Consider the following 18,859-nt stretch of genomic DNA (forward strand, 5'->3'; position numbering starts at 1 on the left):
AATTATTTCCTGAAGGAGTTTGAGATGACACTGAACAGATCAAAGAGCATTTCCTCAGCCTTTAAAAGTCACTTAGCTAACCTGACAATAAGTATTTAAGGTCTTTAGCATGACCATTCACATTTATGTGGTTCGAAGTACTTTATACTCAAGCTGCTAGTTACACTGCAACGTCACCTAAGGGAAAGAATTCTGATTTTTAATTATCTCCAAATACCAACTTCTTTGGATAAACCATTTCCTGGCATGAAAAAGGTTTTAAATTCTGGTCCCAGGTTTCCTCAAATGTTAAATGACAAAATCTTCACAATCTTCAAAGAACACTAAGTATCAACTAATTGTGAGATACTTTGAAAATATCAAAAAAAATCAAAACTTTGCTACCCTAAGGAAAGGCTATTAATTTTCAGAAAACAAGCAAACAAACCAAAAATCCCAATTAATTCCAATGGAAACGTGTTATTACATAGCTATTTTTGAAGTTATCATATTTATTAAGACCTCACTAATCAATTATACAGTATGGCAATATACTTTGAAAAATCTCAATCTTTTGATTCAAGATCTCATCGACATTCATTCACTCAATAGATTTTAATTGAATGCCTTTACTGTGTGCCAGGTATGTGCTAGGAGCTATAGCAAAATGAATCTCATCACTGTCCTCAAAGATGATACATGTACAATTATATAAGGCAGGCTGTGTTATAAGTGGTTAAAAAGTGCAATGAGTTCAGAAAAAAAGCACTTCCTGCAGGAAGCAATGTCTAAACCATAAGCTTGAAGACAGGATCAGGTTCCACCAAGGAGAGAGAAAAATTAAACCTTCCAGACAGTCTGAATGAAGAAACATAAGCACCTTTTCTCCACTTAAGTAGGTATAGAAAATTAAGAGTACCATTAAGTCTAACCATATTTAAGGAAAAGCAGTATTTTGCTATTTCTCTAGGAAGATTTTTTTCCCTATCTGCACAACTGTTAAAGAACTTACAAATCCATTTCCCCAAATTTCTCAAAATAACTAAGTCCATAATATATTGCACAAGTGTTACCTTGAAGAGCCAGATCTGTCTTCCATAAAAATTTAAAAAAACAAATTATCATGGTGATATACATGTTATGCTTACATTTAAAGAGGATTTTATAAACAGCATGGTATAGAAAAGAGAAAACCGGCTTTAGGATGAGACAGACCTGGGTTTTGAAACTCAGCTCTTACTTACTAGCAGTGTGACCTTCGAAAAGTTCCTTCTCTGAAAGCCAGTTTCCTTATCTGTAAAAAGGGAGATAACTACCCTGTAAGCAACCCTGTGAGGTACAGAGAGAATATGTATAAAGCATGCTGCATAAAGAAGGTACTTAATCAATGTCCCCTTTAGTTACTTTAATGGGAAAGTAATAATTACTCATAACCTATTTCACAAGCTAGGATTTTACAACAAAGATAGATCACTTGATCAATATCATACTAGATCAAAATTAGAAAATAACTGACCCAGAGCCTCATGTATACCTTTTATGCCACACTACTTTCAAACCATTACATTAGCCTGAAGGTACAGAAACTCTGTCTTCTAAACCACTGATGAGCATGGTACAAAAGCCATTGACTATGACATACTGTACCTTTTGGTTTGATTTCTCTTCCCTTGAATGGCTAAAACGTGTAAGCTAACACAAACCTGTCACAGTCCGCTGGCCATCACTTAGGTTATTCCACCACTTGTTAATCTAAAACAGAAGAAAAATTGCATGTCACCATATGGTAAATAATTTCAGGCTATGTAAATGAAAAGCAAGAAAGAAAATCCTTTGTGCATAAATGAAAGAGTCCTCATCTATAAAAATCTCTACTGAACAACAGACATAACAAATATGTGATAGAGTGGAAAACACAGGTGTTTTATAGTCAGACAGCCTGCATTCTCTACACAAAGCCACTGATAAGCTTGTGACCTCAAATAACTTCTAAACTTCAGTTTCCTGATAACATAAAATGGAGACAGTAACAGATATATAGCAATACCACTGTGAGGAATATCAATAACATAAAGTACCTAGCACACTATCAAGTGATTGTTCACCAAGACCCAATCTAGTTTTAAAATTCTAACCAAGAATATTTTCTACTAAAATTGCCTTTTTTTTTTAAAGGTATAATACTAGATTGAGGTTTAGAAAAAGACAGAATCCTAATCTTTTAGGGACACACCTTGAAATTTTATAGATGATATATGCCTAGAATTTGCTTTATAGTAATCAGTGGTGGGGAGGGAAGGGAAAAAAGGGGAACTAGATGAAACAAAGTTGGCTACATGTCAATAATTGTTGACATTGGATGACAGGGGTTCATTATACCATTCTCTTCACTCTTTTTACTTTACCTTTGAAATTTTCCATGATTAAAGTTTTTTAATTAAAAAAAACTATGTTCTAACTATAAAACTGAACCAGACTTTGTATACTAATACAGAAAGAAACCCAAGGTAAAGAAAAAAGTTACAGATCAACATATATTTGATTCATGCACAACAATGATGCCATTTTTGTAATTCAGTTGACCTTTGAACAGCAGGGGTTTGAACTGCACTGGACTTATATGCAGATTTTTTTCAATAAATACGTACTACAATATACTACACCATTCGCAGTTGGTGGAATCCACAGATGTGGGACCGCTGTTACAGAGCTCCAACTATAAAGTTACAGGCACGTGTGCCACTGCGTGGAGGGTCAGCACTCCAACCCCTGAGTTGTTCAAGGTCAACAACAATTTAAATGTGTGTGAACTCTCAGACCTTACTCACTGCATATGTAGTAGTGGGGCACGGGTTCCCAGGACTTTCACTTCCCATGATATATTTATGTGTTATTTCAATTTTCTTTAACATGGATTTTATATTTTATCATTTAACTACTTTAAACAAATCCATCTTTGGATGAAGATTATGTATATTGCATGTGTCATTTTCACCATTCCAAGGAACAATTTGGGTATCAAAACTTTATAGTGCAGAAGCCTGTAGCTTTCAAGGGATCCAGGACTGTGGAATAGGTCAGTGTTACTATCTTCTCAAACATACTGTACTGAATAAAAACCACTGCTCATTACTGCAGGTTTTACCTGCAAATATTACATCCATTGTTCTTCTGACATAAAGCCTCTCTAGAACTGGTAGGGCTCATGCTTCTTGTGTCTATGGGGAAACAAGGAGGAATGAATCCTTCTCCCTACTTAGAGGAACCTTCAACTATCATTAGGAAAAAGAAAACCCAAGGCTGCTCTCTCACTAGCCAGGAATAAGAAGTTCCTAGGAAGGAGAAAACTGAAGAGGATATCAACACTCTCTCCAAACTGGAAGAGCAGTGTGTCATAAAAAAATACGGAGGTGCTTGAAAAATAAATGGACCTGGATCCACAAATTAGCTTATGGTCTCTGCTCAATAAGTACTGGCAAATGAAATAAAATATACGCTTTATCTAAAAGGCAACATTTTAAGAAAATCAGTTAGCTGGAAGGAAGGCCATCAACTTGCATATGAAATAACGAAAAGTTCTAAAAGCTCTATATTTGTACCCTTTTCTTGCATCTTGATCCCCTGAGCACAGTTAGAAAAAACATCAACAGTGGTTATTTATCAGAGATATATAAACATCATGTCACTGAGAAGCTTTTTAAAACCCACATAGTATCTCTACCCCTCAAGCATAAAACTCCCTATGATTCTAATATGTACTGTAAAACAGTGGCCCTTAGTAGAGCTGGAAGAGGCTCCAAAACATTAATTTTTAACAACTATCTGTGGTGATTCTTGATATGTGGGTAGAGGGACAAACTTCTTGGAACACTGTTAAGTACAACGTTGCCAGACATACGAAACATTGATACTTACTACAATGAAATGACTCTAAAGAAGAATATTAACTGCAATGACTTCACATCTACTGATCTAACGTTGCCATTAACTAAAAACACTTCATAAATAACCAGACTTCAAAAACTGATCAACTAGAACAAAAAAAATGCCATGTTTATCTTTACCTCCTTTCTGAAGTCTCCTTCCTTCTGTGGTCTTATGCTATCCAACCAATCAGCTTTTATACCATCAAAATAACTCTGCACCCTGGATTTCAGTGATTCATATTGCCAAATGGCAGCTGATCCAAATGCACAGCCTGTAAACTATATAAAATAAATATATTACAAAAGAAAAAATTTTTTAAATAGATCTATACGTAGTTCCAAGGATGATATTTCATTTTCATTGCTTTTTATAAACATAAGGAACATCTGGCCCACTGAAACTTACTAGGTGAAAAGAACACTTAATTGTTTCCCATTTTATTAACGTTACAGTACCCTGGGGCCTGTTTACAGTTAGAACTTTTCCAATAAAATTCAAAATATCAACTCAGTATCACTTGCATTGTTATACCAAATAAGAGGCCCATGAGTTTCTTCTCCAGGGCTTACATAAATGACCCATACTCTAACAGCAATTATTAAATTCATGTTCTATTGTAATCATGACCCCAGATCCTTTTGATCCCACTCCACTTGTCTTTAAGGGAGCCCAAATAGGACAAGTAGTATTGATACTTTAACACTACACCTGCAGCAAGGTAGGTAACTCCTAGTGACGTGAGCTCTTACCCCAACAGTAAAAAACAAAGGCTTTACAAGAGTCCTTATAGGATAAGGAGAAGGATAAAAGGCTGTTTCTTCTACAGGAGGAATCAAAGCACTTCTCTTGTATGCTTCACTACTTGTTCCTGTGTCTGATCTTCGAGGTTCAACCTTCCTGGGTGCTTTTCTGAATCCACATTTTTGCTGAATAAAAACATTAAACCTATAGGGGAAAATAACAGATTAGAAACAGAGCTGCAGGGACGTGGGTTCGATCCCTGATTGGGGAACTAAGATCCCACATGCCTCGGGACAACTAAGCCCACGCGCCACAACTACTGAGATCACGCACCTCAATGAGAGAGCCTGCGTGCCACAAACTACAGAGCCCTTGTGCTCTGGAGCCCGCGCAACACAACTATAGAGCCCATGCACCCTGGAGCCCGCGCACCACAACTAGAGACAGAAAACCCTCACGCCGCAACTAGTAAGAAGCCTGAGCGCAGCAACAGAGACCGAGTGTGGTAATTAAAGATCCTGTGTGCCTCAACGAAGATCCCGTGTGCTGCAACTAAGGCCCGATGCAGCCAAAAAAAAATAAGGAAAATAAATAGGAAGGAAGGAAAGAAGGAAGGAAGGAGGGAAGGAAGGAAGAAACAGAGCTGCATCTTGCAAACATCAACCTCTACGAGCCTCCCCAACTGACGTGCATCATCACCATTTCAGTTTATTCTCACTATGCAGCCCCAAAGCCACCAAGACTCCTACTCCCAGGTAGGATTCAGTCAAAACAATGAACTGTGCCCTTCTGAAAAAGGAGAGACATAAACTACAGCAGCTTTACAGGGCATCTGTTTGCGCCGTTACTGTGTATCAATCAACAGAATAATTTGTATCCATCCCCCACACAGTCTGCAATCCTGTAAAAAGCTGGAGAACTACAAGTTGTGGTTTGAATTAGCACAGAATAGCTTTATTTTTTTTGAAGTTTGGCCAAACATTTAAATCAAATAATGATTTTCCTTTTATAAGTACTAACCATTACAAATTGGCAGATTTTCCCCACCTTGCCCCCTATTTACTTCACTACCAGTTTGGGGGACACCCAACTAGATGTTCTATAAAGGGTTTTCTTGTTTGAGTCCTTATAGCTTGACCTCCTCAAAACATCTGACACTACTGATCACACCTGTCAGCGCCTGTAAGGTTGCACTCCCTGCTCTTCACACGTGCTTTCCTAACGGCTTCCCCCTTTCTCCTATCCCATAAAGACAGATATACTTAAAGGCTCTAACAGTTCCTTTACACATTCTCCATTCAAACTGAACCCATATAAATTTGTGAAGCATTTTTTTCTTTTGTAAAATGGTAATTTCCCCCAGGTAGACCATGTAGAGGCCCCTTCCTGTTTGTTCTCATTGTACTCTAATCCTACTATATCCTTCAGACTCATAGAACTCCTGTCTGCCAGTCAGACAGGTCTTCTCACCTTTGTAACGTGGGCCTTGAAACACTTTGGTTGAATAAAAGAAAAAGTTCATTTCTGTGGCCCGGATGACTTCTAAGCAAGTAAATGATTCAAATATATGTCTCTAGTCCCAGCCTCAATTTTCTTGTCTTGTATTTCCAACTGTATACTGAATAATTCTACTTGGATATGCTCCCTATTACTTTAAAATCAATATATTCAGAAGGGAATTCATCCCCTTCTACAAGCTCCATTTTCTGACTTCTTTATTCTTTCAGTGGGCCCACAGTTATCTTAATCACTAAGATTAAAAATCTAGAAGTCATTATGGAGTTCTCTCTGCTTAATTCTTACCATCTAATTTAAAACCAAATCTGTCAAATATTTTTTTCACTCCTAATCTAGTCCCGTACCCCATGCCTAAACAACAGCAACAGCTGACTTAAGTTCAAACATTTTAACATGTTGCATGTTCTTCTTTCCTCATATCACTCTTCCACAAACATTCAACACTTCCTCAAATGCCCTCTTAGAGGGCCAACATTCTCTCCCTAATTCCCACACAATCCCTTAGTTCATCCCTTTTGGCCTGGAATACTCTACCATTTCCTAACAGATCTCACTGCTTCTAATACTGCCTTACTCCAACTCATCCTCCACATTTTATTAGGCACAAATATATTATCATTCCCCTGCTTTAAATCTCACAGTAAATTTTTCATCACCCCACCAAATTGAGCAATGCTACTCCTTTGTTGCGGTACTTACTTCCCTTTAACTTTTTCGTGCCCTTCAAAATTCAGTTCATTTATTTCCTCCTCCAGGAAGCCTTCCTAAACTCTCGCAGGCTGGGTGTCTCCTCTGTACTCCTAGAGTCCTAAAGCATCCTGTATGTACTCTTATACTTGTCTCATTTATTGCCTGTACCATAACTAGATTATCACTTCTGTATTCATTTTATCTCCACCACCAAGGCCAGTTCCTAATAAAGAAAGGGTCAATAATTATGTTAGAAGAAAGAAGGGGTCAAGAATGATTATTGGTTTTATTCTGAATAACTGAAAGGAAGGTGGTACTACTCACTAAGACAAGGAAAATCAGAGGCACCAAAATAGGAAACTGGAAAATGAGAGATGAATAATTCCATCTTGGGCACTGTTTAAAATGCCTGCAATCACATCAGCTCAGTTCTAACAGGTAAAAATTGGAACTTAAATTTCCATCAACAGGGGAAAGGATGAACTGTGTAATATTCATACAATGGAATACAGTGGTCCCTCAGTATCCACGGGAGACTGGTTCTAGGACTCCCTGCGGATACCAAATTCGGGATGCTGAAATCCCTTATATAAAATGACATAATACAGTGACATTCCCCATCCACAGTTGTTTGAATACATGGATGAGGAACCTGGAGATACAGAGGGCCACTGTATCACTCAGTGAAAAACTACTGATCACACATCACGGATGAATCTCAAAAACACTGCTGAGTAAAAGAAGTCAAACACAAAAGAGCACATAATGTGTGTGATTCCATTAATGCATATCAAGCTAAAGAACAGGCAAAAATAATTTGTGGTGACCAAAATCAATAGTGGTGGACTTCCCTGGTGGTACAGTGGTTAAGAATCCACCTGCCAATGAAGGGGACACGGGTTCGAGCCCTGGTCCAGGAAGATTCCATATGCTGTGGAGCAACTAGGCCCATGCGCCACAACTACTGGGCCCACGTTCTAGAGCCCATGAGCCACAACTACTGAGCCCTCATCCACAAATACTGAAGCCCGCGCACCCAGAGCCCGTGCTCTGCAACAAGAGAAGTCACCTCAATGAGAAGCCCATGCATCACAACGAAGAGTAGCCCCTGCTCGCTGCAACTAGAGAAAGCCTGCGCACAGCAATGAAGACCCAACACAGCCAAAAATAAATAAATAAATAATTTTTAAAAAAAATTAATAGTGGTTGCGTAAAGTGGGACTTGATTGGAAAGGGGCAAGAGGGAACTTGATGGAATGATGGGCAGTATCTTTATTTTTAGGTGATGGTTGCACAGGTGTATACATTTGTCAGAACTAATGGGCTGTATGCGTTAATACTTATATGTTTTACTACATGTAAATTATATTGCAATGAAGTATTTTTAGCATTGGTAGAACACCCAGGTGATGTCTAGCAGGCATTTGGAAACACGAAACTCAGAAAAATGGTATAGCTACTATTACCATTACTCACCTAAAATGCTCTGTCTTCAACACTAAGTCTACGCCACAGTTCAACTTCTCAGACATCACATGGTGAGGATGGGTGATGATGATAAAGTAATTCACCTTAAAACTTCTAATAATTTAGAATTTGTACTAACAAATAAGTGCTACTTCTTTCAACAAAATCTATTTCGGAAAGCAGTACACTTAGTCAAACAATGCCAATGCTGCTCTGAATGGCTCTGAACTTCAGAACCTGTTCCCAGTCTTATGAATATCCTATAGCAAGTAACTGTTGAATGGCTAATTGCAAATCTATTTCTAGTTCTTGTTCTGTTGCCTGCTTTTTCTGCAGAGCCTAGGAAAGATAAATATCTTCACTTTACCAGTCTCTCCTATGGCTAGGAATGGCCATATTACAGAGTTCTGACAAAATGAGATTTAACTGTTTAGAAACCTCTTGAAAAGGTTTTGCTTATCTGATAAAATTGGAGGTATCACTAATGTCACATCCCTCCCACTTCTTTTTGCCTTGAAAAAGGACGCAATTTCCTAGAGATGAGGCAGTCATCTTGAATGCCCAGAGAAAGGCCAAGGGCTTCAGAAACTAACCTTAACATTTTTTGAGCCACTGAGCAAAGACAATAGCCACCTACCTCCAATCATTTTATGCTAAATACTCCTCTCGTTTCTTTAAGCAACAATTAACTTATAGCCAAATGCATTCCTAACTGATAACAGCTTTAAAAGTGGCAGATGTTAATCCTTTGCAATTGGATTTGATTTTTATTAAATATTCCGAAGTAATTTAGAGCTAGGTCTAGTAAATAAATTACAAGTAACACCACTTTGGGCCAAAAACCCCAAAGATGTGACACAAAGTAATAGGAATATGTTTCCTTTAAATGTTTCCCTGTAAATGGTTACAAATTGTAACCCAGGGCCTCCCTGGTGGCAGCAGTGGTTAAGAATCCATCTGCCAATGCAGGGGGACACGGGTTCGAGCCCTGGTCCGGGAAGATCTCACATGCCATGGAGCAACTAAGCCCATGTGCCACAACTACTGAGCCTGCGCTCTAGAGCCGGGGAGCCATAACTACTGAGCCTGTGAGCCACAACTAGTGAAGCCCATGTGCCCAGAGACCGTGCTCCGCAACGAGAAGCCACTGCAATGAGAAGCCCGCACACCACCATGAAGCAGCCCCCGCTTGCTGCAACTAGAGAAAGCCTGCGCACAGCAACGAAGACCCAACGCAGCCAAAAATAAATAAATAAGTTAAAAAAAAATCGTAACCCAATGTTGTTGGTTTCTGGTATTCTTTTTTTTTTTGGTCACGTCTCGTGGCTTACAAGATCTCAGCTCCCCAACCAAGATTGAACCTGGGTCACGGCAGTGAGAACCCAGAATCCCAACCAGTAGGCCACATTTTCTTCCTTTTAGACCAAGAAATATGAAGGATGAGATTTCTTTATATCTCCAACAGCTTAATACTCCAGGATATGTACTCAATCAGTTCTTCTACAGCTCATCAACTCATTTACAATTCTGAAGCACAATACTTGAAAAGGAATACAAATACACCAGGTTGGGAATCTGGATTTGACGCAAAGCCAGACCTTTTGCCTAGAATAATATTTACCTTGAGAATCTCAACAGAAGTTAAGTGTGGGACTGAGGACACCAAGAACAAATTGGCCCCAGATGCAGTTCAGATGCAAAATACATGTTAGGAATACATACACTGGGAATTAGAGTTGGACATACAGAACTTGTTGGATAGAATTAAGTACTATGACTTGGCTCACTGAACACCTATTCCTTTCACCTATGGTACATTCACATGCTGCAGGGACTGGAAAGCTAAGAACTATTTCTCAGGTATCCTTTTGGTTAGTATTCGAGATGTGATCAGGGCCTGTTAATCAGATACATCAGCACAACACCTGAAGTCAGAACTGAGTTGAGTGAGAGGCAGCACACGAGGCATGACTTCTGCTAGTGAAAATAACGGTGGAGACAGCATAGTTCTTACTTTGGTTAGCAGAACCTGATCTGGTAGCAGCTTCCTCAGTTGTCTCATTTATTATTGCTTAAAAGAGTTGTTTAAAAGAAAAAGAATATCTGACAGTGACCTACGTGGCCCTATTTTCTATCGAGCCATTTACAAAATATGTTTGGCAAACCCTGTCCTGAACTGCTCGTTCATGAACCACTTTGAACAGCAGGAGCTAGAATCTAATCCCTCATCCTTCCAACAACATTTCTACTTAAATTACAATGGTTATCTACAGGTTAATCCTATCTGACTAGAATTTTAAAATTAGGATTTGTAACCAAAGTATTCCAATACAAAAGTTTCACTAGGACTGACAGTGAGCTTTTTTGGCTCAATCCTAGCATCCGCACCTAAGGGTACCCTGGAATTTCCAGCCACTTGGTTTGGGGAGGCACACCAAGCTCCTGACTGGCTTAAGCGAACCTACACGTCCCACATCCCTGGCAACTTTAAGGAATTCAAAGATGAACATGCATCCCAAGTTAGGCCAATCCAGTCCAGTGAAATTCAAATTTCAAGATTTTGTTTGTAATACTGGGGAAGAAAATCTTTTCTGCTGGACTTGAACCTACAAGTATATAGCCCCAAGAGCTGCTGACAGCCATCTTACAACAAGGAGATAGCATACTGAGAGCATAAAGCCAACGTTTAGGAAGCAGAGCCAAGCCATGGAGGAAAATGGAGTCCTGGTGACAATCTGAAACACGATCTTGCCTCACCCAGAAGCCAGGCTCACCTCTGGACTTTTTAACGGTATAAACCAATAAATTCCCCTAATTATTAAGGTCAGCTAGAGCTGGGTTTTCTGTTGGTACAAGGATGCTTTTAGATGTAATAAGTACTTCGTCACACATTATATGACAAGGTACGTTCTCTGTCCTTAGTGAGCTTTTGTTTTACATTTCTTAGAAGTAAAACCAACCAGGAAAAGTGTAATAAATGTCTCCAAATGCAAATGTTTGATATCATATTTAAAGGCCTAGGTTCTTAAGCTCTAACCATTCATATGGGTAGGTAATATGGAAAAATAAATGACCTGAAATAAGTCTGGAAAACAAAGGAAGCAACACAATAAAATGCATGGGGGTGGGATGGGAGGAAAGAGTCACAAAAGGTATATACCAACTCATGAGGACAGGCCTGCCTTTTTGCTCTGTGCTTTGGTCCTTCTGCCAATAACTAGCGATTTGTGAAAGCAATGTAACGTGCTCAAAGTGGGAAGATCTTATGAATGCTTGAGTTACCACTAACCACACAATTGTTATGGTTCCATTTTTTAATATCATCCCGTAACTTTTAAATTGAAAAGTCATGTCTATATATCTGTTGCCTTAGTGGTGAGATAACACGATCTAGTGAATTGTTTTCAACAGTGTGAGGATAAAGACAATGCCACTTAGATATCGTACAAGTCAGCACTAATGTCTATGTTACTATAGATTTGTGTGAATAAACTGAGTAGAAGTGGCCTATTGTGCAAATGGAGACAAGACGTGTCCAAGCACACACACAACAGACTCATCCCACTTAAAAGAAAATAGTTGTATTTAGGGGAAGGGGCATAAACTCTTGCATGCCACAATTATTTTCTTAAAACTCACCTTGAGTTAATACATGGTGAATTAAACAGGGAAAATAATTGAATATACCTGATTTACTAATTTGTCAGGTATTTAACCTAAAGATATCTTAAGATTGTTATCCTAATCTAAAAGATTTAAGCTCTGTGTAAGTGCTACAATCAACTATTTTCTTCTCTTAGCTAGTTCTATACAACTGACAAATTACGCAGGCTTCTTTCAGACCTAAACCATTTTTCAGCAGTGCTGCCAACAGTTTGATCATGGTAAAGTTTCTGAAAACCCTAAGTGAAATAGTCTCTTTTTTCTGTAAAGAGCCAGACAATAAACATTTTAGTCTTTGTGAAGAACAATTTAAAACTCTGCGGCATAGTGTTTTGTTTTGCAACCCTTTAAAGACATAGAAACCATTCTTGGCTGGTGGGCTGCCTTGGGCCTGCTATTGTTTGCAGAAATTTTGAGGAATATCACCACCTGTAGTTCTTGTAAGACGAAAACAATGCAAATTCTCAGCCACACTTCAGGCCCATTACATCAAAATCACAAGGACTGAGCCCAGACCTCTGCTTTTTAACCGTATCCATGACTTCATTCCTCCACATACTAATTTTAGAACCACTAGAAGTGAAAGCAGACCTAATAAAGTTATATACAAGGAAACTCATGCTTTCTAGAGGAAAGTAGACATATATTCTATTATATTTCAGGCTTACCTACAATCTCTTGTAATGCACATTTTTCAGTGTCACCACAAAAAAATGTCAATTTCAAACTCTGCATATAAATGACAAACTAAAAAATTGTGATGCTAATCTTCAACATCACATGATTTTTTTTAAATGGCCTCATTAACCAAGTTAGTTCTTTTCCTTTCCCTTCCTAACGCATATCTTGAATATTTAACACCTGTTGCCTCCTAATAACTGTATTCACTTTTCCTCCCCCTCAAACCATGCAATTTCGACTGGGATTTGGAGTAAAGTGGAAATGGAATCAGGACCACTGAAATCAACCACCACCTCCACCTGACCTCATTCTCCATCTCCTCAGGAGTTTAAGATTAGTGCCTGAGGCTCCATGTTCCAGTGTATCATGAAGTTAAGGTACAATATAAGCCGGTTTTCCACAAATTTCTGATCCTACACACACGCAGTGCTTGTTTAGAACTGCAGGTTCTTTCACTCCCCGCCCCCCAGCACCGGGCAAGATGACAGGAAGGACTGCAATAGGGCCTGGGAAATACAGTCTAAAAACACTCCAGGTGATTTTAAAATTAAGGATGGCTCCACCATATTGGAGCCTCAATTATTTACCACTGGCTAATCCCCATGTTGATAAACACTTCATGTTCCTTGCTACTATCAGTCAGGTGGATTCCAGGCACACATCTAACCAAGTCAGAAACTGGCAGAGCTGAAATTCTGTTAAAGAACAGGAAGAAATTTCAGAGCCAAATACACATCAGAATATTAGTTCAGGGATTTCTCTCTTCTCTCAATTTAGAGTTGAATTACTCTAATACAAAAGCAGCAAATACTGATAGACCGTACTCTTCATACAGCTTCTACTCGGGAAAAATTGACTTTTCTTTCCAAGTCATCTAGAAACCAAATACTCCACTTCCCAACTTCTTTAACAGAAAAGCCTCTCCTACAACTCTGCAAGAGGCAAAGTGATGCCCTCCTCTGACTCCGCCTTCCCTTACAGAGTTCTCTAAACGATAAAGAAGGTAATTTGTAGTAAAACAAAGGTTTTATAAAGACTGACAGAATAAAATCTCAGCCCTGCCATTCTACCAGCTGTGTTAACTCTTGCTCGCAGGATTATGAGGCGTGGTGCGCAATCAGCCCTCACAGATTACTTTTCCCGTCCCTCCGGATGGGAAAGGGGCCACCGCGGGCTCACGGAGAGTTGGGCCGGGGCTGGTCACTGTGCACCCGGGCAGGGTGGCGCGGCAAGAAGCGAGGACTGGACGCAGGCGAGGGGTAAAGGGGGAGGGAGAGAGGAGGGGCTGGTGAAGAGAGAGGGTGAGCCGGGGGCAGCATAAGAGAACCGCACGGCCTCCGCCCCTCAGGATGCGCTGCCGGAGCCGAGGGCACGAGAGGCGAGAAGCCCCGAGACGCGACCATTACCTGCGCCCGAGCAGCCGCGGCTGACCCAGGGCTGCAGTGAGCTCCTCGCAGCTGCGGCCGCCCGCCGGCGGAGCCCACGCCTGACCACAGCCCCAGCCTCTCTGCGCCAAACCTCGCCACGCCATCTTCCCAACCTCTGCCCCACCATGGCCCGACCTTACCAAACCCCGCCCGGAACCACTTCCGGGTCGAAAGGAAGAACCATAGAGTGCCGAGGGGCAGCCTAGCGCGCCCCCGTGCGGCCGATCCCAGGCCGGACCAACCTGAGGGAGAGGGACCCGCCGATCGGCAGCAGTCCGGTCGGCAGCAGTTCTCCCGGCAGTGCCCAGCCTCGACCTGGGAGGGGCGTGCTAAAGCGGCCAGGCCTCCACCCTACCGACCCACAGGAAAAAGAGGGGGAAAAACGAATTTATTGAATGATGCCATGTATCTTTACCTAAGTTACTGCATTTAATCCTCGCAAAACTCTTAAGATAGATGTTATTACTGCTTTTTTTTTTTTACCGTGGTTCTGAGGCCCAGAGAGAAGTGAGTGGAGGAACCAATATTGCAACCCAAGTTTTCTTAAATTACTACTCTTTTTTCTGCCCACCATTTCACGTTATGATACACTGAAGAGGATGTGCCTTTAACAAAAAGTCCAAGCGTGACATGAAAATCTAGATTCTAGATAAAATTCAAACTTCATGATCAGCCCTTGCCTACCCGTCAGCTTTATTTCCTGCCACTCCATCCCTCCCTCTGACCCTAGCTGCAGTCATACTGAAACATACGCAGTTTTTTTGGGTTTTTTTTTGCGGTACGCGGGCCTCTCACCTCTGCGGCCTCTCCCGCTGCGGAGCACAGGCCCCGCAAGCTCAGCGACCATGGCTCACGGGCCCAGCCGCTCCGCGGCATGTGGGATCTACCCGGACCGGGGCACGAACCCGTGTCCCCTGCATCGGCAGGCGGACCCCCAACCACCACGCCACCAGGGAAGTCCCCGCAGTTTCTGAAAGGCACTACTTTTCCAGTCCCTACTTCTCCCGAGTTCATATACCATCCTCACTGCCTGAAACGCCTTTCCCTTCTCTGCCTACTAACAAATTTGTCCTCCAGACCAACTTGAATCGTCACCTCCTCTAGGAAGCTGTAGGAAAAAGTTTTCCTCCAACCTCTTAGGGTCCCTGGCCAGGTCTGAAAGGTAGTGACAAAGACATTAACAGGAGAACAGCACACAAAGTTTATTGATTTTTTACATGTACATGGGAGTCTTCGAAAGAAAATGAAGACCAGAAGAAGTGACCAGAGCAGGAAGTTTTTATACCTTTTCTACAAAGAAACAATTTGTGAAGAATTGACAAGACAATGAGGCTTGGACTAGGAGTAGTCCAACTAGGGCTTATCTTCCTTAAGTAGGAAGATGAGAGTTAGGTTTACAAAGCTTGTTTGCAGATTACACCAGTGTCTCTTGTTGAACAATAATATTAATAATTAGTATTCATAATAATATCGCAGCTGCAAAGACCCTTTATTTAGGGTCTCAAGAACTGCAATTCAGAGACACAGATTAGGGTAAAACCAAGAGTGTTCCGGGGAAGAGAAGGAATCAGGGGCTTATAAAGGCAAAAGCCACAAGGTTGTTCAAGAATTAGAGGGTTCCCTGGTGGCCTAGCGTTTAGGATTCTGGGCTTTTACTTCCATGGCCTGGGTTCAATCCCTGGTCAGGGAACTGATATCCCACAAGCCACACGGCCAAAAAAAAGAATTATGTTGGACTCTCAGGCAATCCCTTAGGGCAATATTCCTTAAGGGACAGGCTCTCACTAGTTATTCTAGGGTAAGGGTCAAATAAGTAGGTAGGCTGTCATGAGCTAATTTTAGGGTGAGTCGAATAATTATCTTGAGTTTCTGGAACACTGGATAGATATTCTGGATGCCGGTGTTAAGACAATAAGTGGTCAAAAGGTCAGATTCCATCCAGGCTGAGATGTGTGTAAGTCACACTTCCTCAATGATCTCCCAGCTGTATTTTAGAGGGCTCTCTTAGCAACACCAACTCCATTTTGAGTTTACTTTTACACTGGTCTCTAGTCTTTGGGCTGATGTCTGTCTCCATGAAAGGAAACATTTATTTCCTGCCTTTAGAAAGAAAAGGGGGAGCTTTTTCCACATTTACTGCTTCTTGATTGCCTTCAGCTCAAAATAACTTTTATGTCAGAGTCATACTTGGGGGTGACATTTTGGTTCCCTTTAAGGCTTTCCTCTTAGACCTTCACACTGATTTAGATGACCTTCATCTGTGTTTTAATACTGCTTTATGCATATCAGTATAATAACACCACATTCATTCCATAAATACTTATTAAACACCTACAGTATGCCCAGCAATGTACTAGATCTGGGATATATTTTAGAAGACACTATCTCTGTCCTCACAGAGATCCTACTCTACAGGGGAAGAAGGGACCAAGTAAATAAACAGGGAATTATAATACATTGAAAGAAGTGCTATGGTCAGAGAAGCAGAAGGCTCTCTGGGGGTTTGGAGGAGGGGGGAAATAATGCTGTCAAGGGATAAGGAACGGGAGGCAGGGGAGAAGGCTTCCCAGAGAAACTGATGGTAGTTACCAGGAGAAGAGAAGGGATGAAATGTTCTAGGTAGAGAAAGTAGCATTTGTGATGTCTTCCAGGGCATGACTTCTTTGAGAAACTAAAATAAATTAACTTTGGCTCTGTCATAGGTGTCAACTATGAGATTTGATTTTACCCTATTTGCAAGCTAATTAGTTTAGATGGTGGCAGAAAACAGGAGACTCCCGGGTCAGAAAGAAAAGACTTTATTACCCACAGCACAACAAGCATCATGTGCATCGTGTTTGCAGGGGCGCGCCTTGTTCTGCAAGTCCTACAGGGCCAGGTGAATGCTGAACATGCAGTGGTTTTGCATCTCAACTAAAGAACACTGAGCTTGGGGTATCTACCATTTTAATAGTATTAAGAAAGAAACAACAAGGCCAAAATGGAGTCACCTGTGCTAAGCCCCACATCAGGAAAACAAGACTTAATACGTAACCTAATTGCATTTTCAGCCTCTCCCAGGAATGTGTCCTTTAACCAGTCAATCTGGAATTACCTGGTCAGCACTAGTCGGGTAATCTGCCTGATAGACCCACAGCTTCCCCCAAATGAAGGTGACCTTGCCTGAAACAATCCACTCTTTTGCTAGAAGCTTTCTTTTTCCTCCCCCTTCTGCCTATAATAAGCTTCCATTTCGGACAGGTCCTGAGAGCTCCTTTCTAAGTGCTAAGATGGGATACTGTCCAATTCATGAATCATTAAATGAAGATCTAATTGAGATCTTCAAATTTACTCAGCCGAACAAAAGTGGTAAGCAAGCAAACAACCTTGAGATAAAGGCATTTTCTTCCAGAGCAAAGGGGTATATTTGCTTATAGCCTTGCATCTTAGTCTACTTGGGCTGCCATAAGAAAATACAATAGTCTGGGTGGGTTAAACAACAGAAACTTCTCTCACACAGTTCTGGAGGCTGGAAATTTGAGATCAAGGCACTAGCGTGGTCGAGTTCTGGTGAGAGTTCTCTTCCTGGTTGCAGATGGCTGACTTACTGCTTTGCCTTCACGTGGCAGAGAGAGACAGCAAGCTCCCTGGTGTCTCTTCTTTTAAGGGCACTAATCCCATCATGGAGGCCCTACCTCATGACCTCATCTACACCTAATTATCTCCCAAAGTCCCCATCTCCAAATACCATCACACTGGGGATTAGAGCCTTGACATACAAATTTTAGGGGGGTCACAATTCGGTCCATAACACCTTGGAAGATAGAGATTAGTATCACTTGACAGAGCAAGGGCATGCTTACTGCCCATTATAGAAGTTTCCAGTTCCCTAAACTCAGCATTCCTCTCCTATAATGCAACCCACTCAGTGTGCAGGTGTCATTTAGCCTTCATTGCATTGTCCCGTGGGAATTGGAACCCAGGGAATCAACACAAAAATGTTGATATTCTGGCTAATGCTATTGCTCTAATAAGTTGTACTTCATCTTTGACCCAAGATTCTGTGTTTTCTACCAGCATCCATAAAACTGTGTCAGGCTAACTTGTTCAGAGCCCTCACAGTCCTTGATAGGGATATGTGAATTTGTCATTTCCTAGGGGGAACTTCTCTAGCTGCTAACAAGAATTTGGGTGTGGTCATACGGTTGATGGCTAAAGAGGAAGGAAGCTGGAAGTCACTAAAGATGAGGCAGCCTAGAAACTGAGAGTCCTGGATGTTGACTGGGCTACTCACATTAACTTGGTGTCACCAGGATGACAGCAGGACTTGGAGAGGAATCCTGAGGCTTCAGTGAAAGAGAAGCAGTGACCAGAAGATTAATTGTGCTGATGAATGGCTAGAAATAGAGGATAGAGTGTCAACAGAGGATAAATACAAGCTCCAGGTGATCTGTGGACAAGTGATCTGAAAGAATCATTAGGGCATGAGGAGGATGTGGTCCACCTCCAGAACCCAAGGATTCTGAGGTGGGGATGTGCTGGATATTCTCTTCTTGCTCCTCCAGATCACTCTTGTATCCTGCTCCAGGCCCCTCAAGACTAACCTTTATGGACCAGATCAATGGGCTCCCCTGCCCTCTGGCTTTCAGCTGGACTCAGCCAATTGCAGGCACCAACAGGAGATTGGAGCATGGGAGGAGAAAGGCACTTACTCCATCCACTCTCTTCCTCCTTGATCCACATGGGTTGGCCTCTGTGTTCTGTTATTTAAGCTCTCCTCATTGCTT

General features: G+C 41.2%; 1 protein-coding gene across 2 annotated transcripts in view; it reads right to left on the reverse strand.

The window, feature by feature from the left end:
* The window catches only part of PARL (presenilin associated rhomboid like), a 65,278-nt gene extending 51,061 nt beyond the window's left edge, over positions 1 to 14,217 (reverse strand). Inside the window, exons 1-4 of one of the 2 annotated variants that reach the window (XM_079922525.1) lie at positions 14,073 to 14,217; positions 4,656 to 4,851; positions 4,044 to 4,184; positions 1,683 to 1,731 (exon numbers count right to left, since the gene is read on the reverse strand). In XM_079922525.1, the coding sequence (XP_079778651.1) occupies positions 1,683 to 1,731; positions 4,044 to 4,184; positions 4,656 to 4,851; positions 14,073 to 14,197 (511 nt within the window). In that variant the 5' untranslated portion in view covers positions 14,198 to 14,217. Of the gene's footprint in view, positions 1 to 1,223; positions 1,732 to 4,043; positions 4,185 to 4,655; positions 4,852 to 14,072 lie in introns of those variants that run through there. The other variant, XM_079922526.1, reaches the window with a different exon arrangement.
* Between the last annotated feature and the right edge of the window lie 4,642 nt (positions 14,218 to 18,859).

Source organism: Stenella coeruleoalba, assembly GCF_951394435.1.
Source record: "Stenella coeruleoalba genome assembly, chromosome: 5".
In the NCBI taxonomy this organism is placed as follows: Eukaryota; Metazoa; Chordata; class Mammalia; order Artiodactyla; family Delphinidae; genus Stenella; species Stenella coeruleoalba.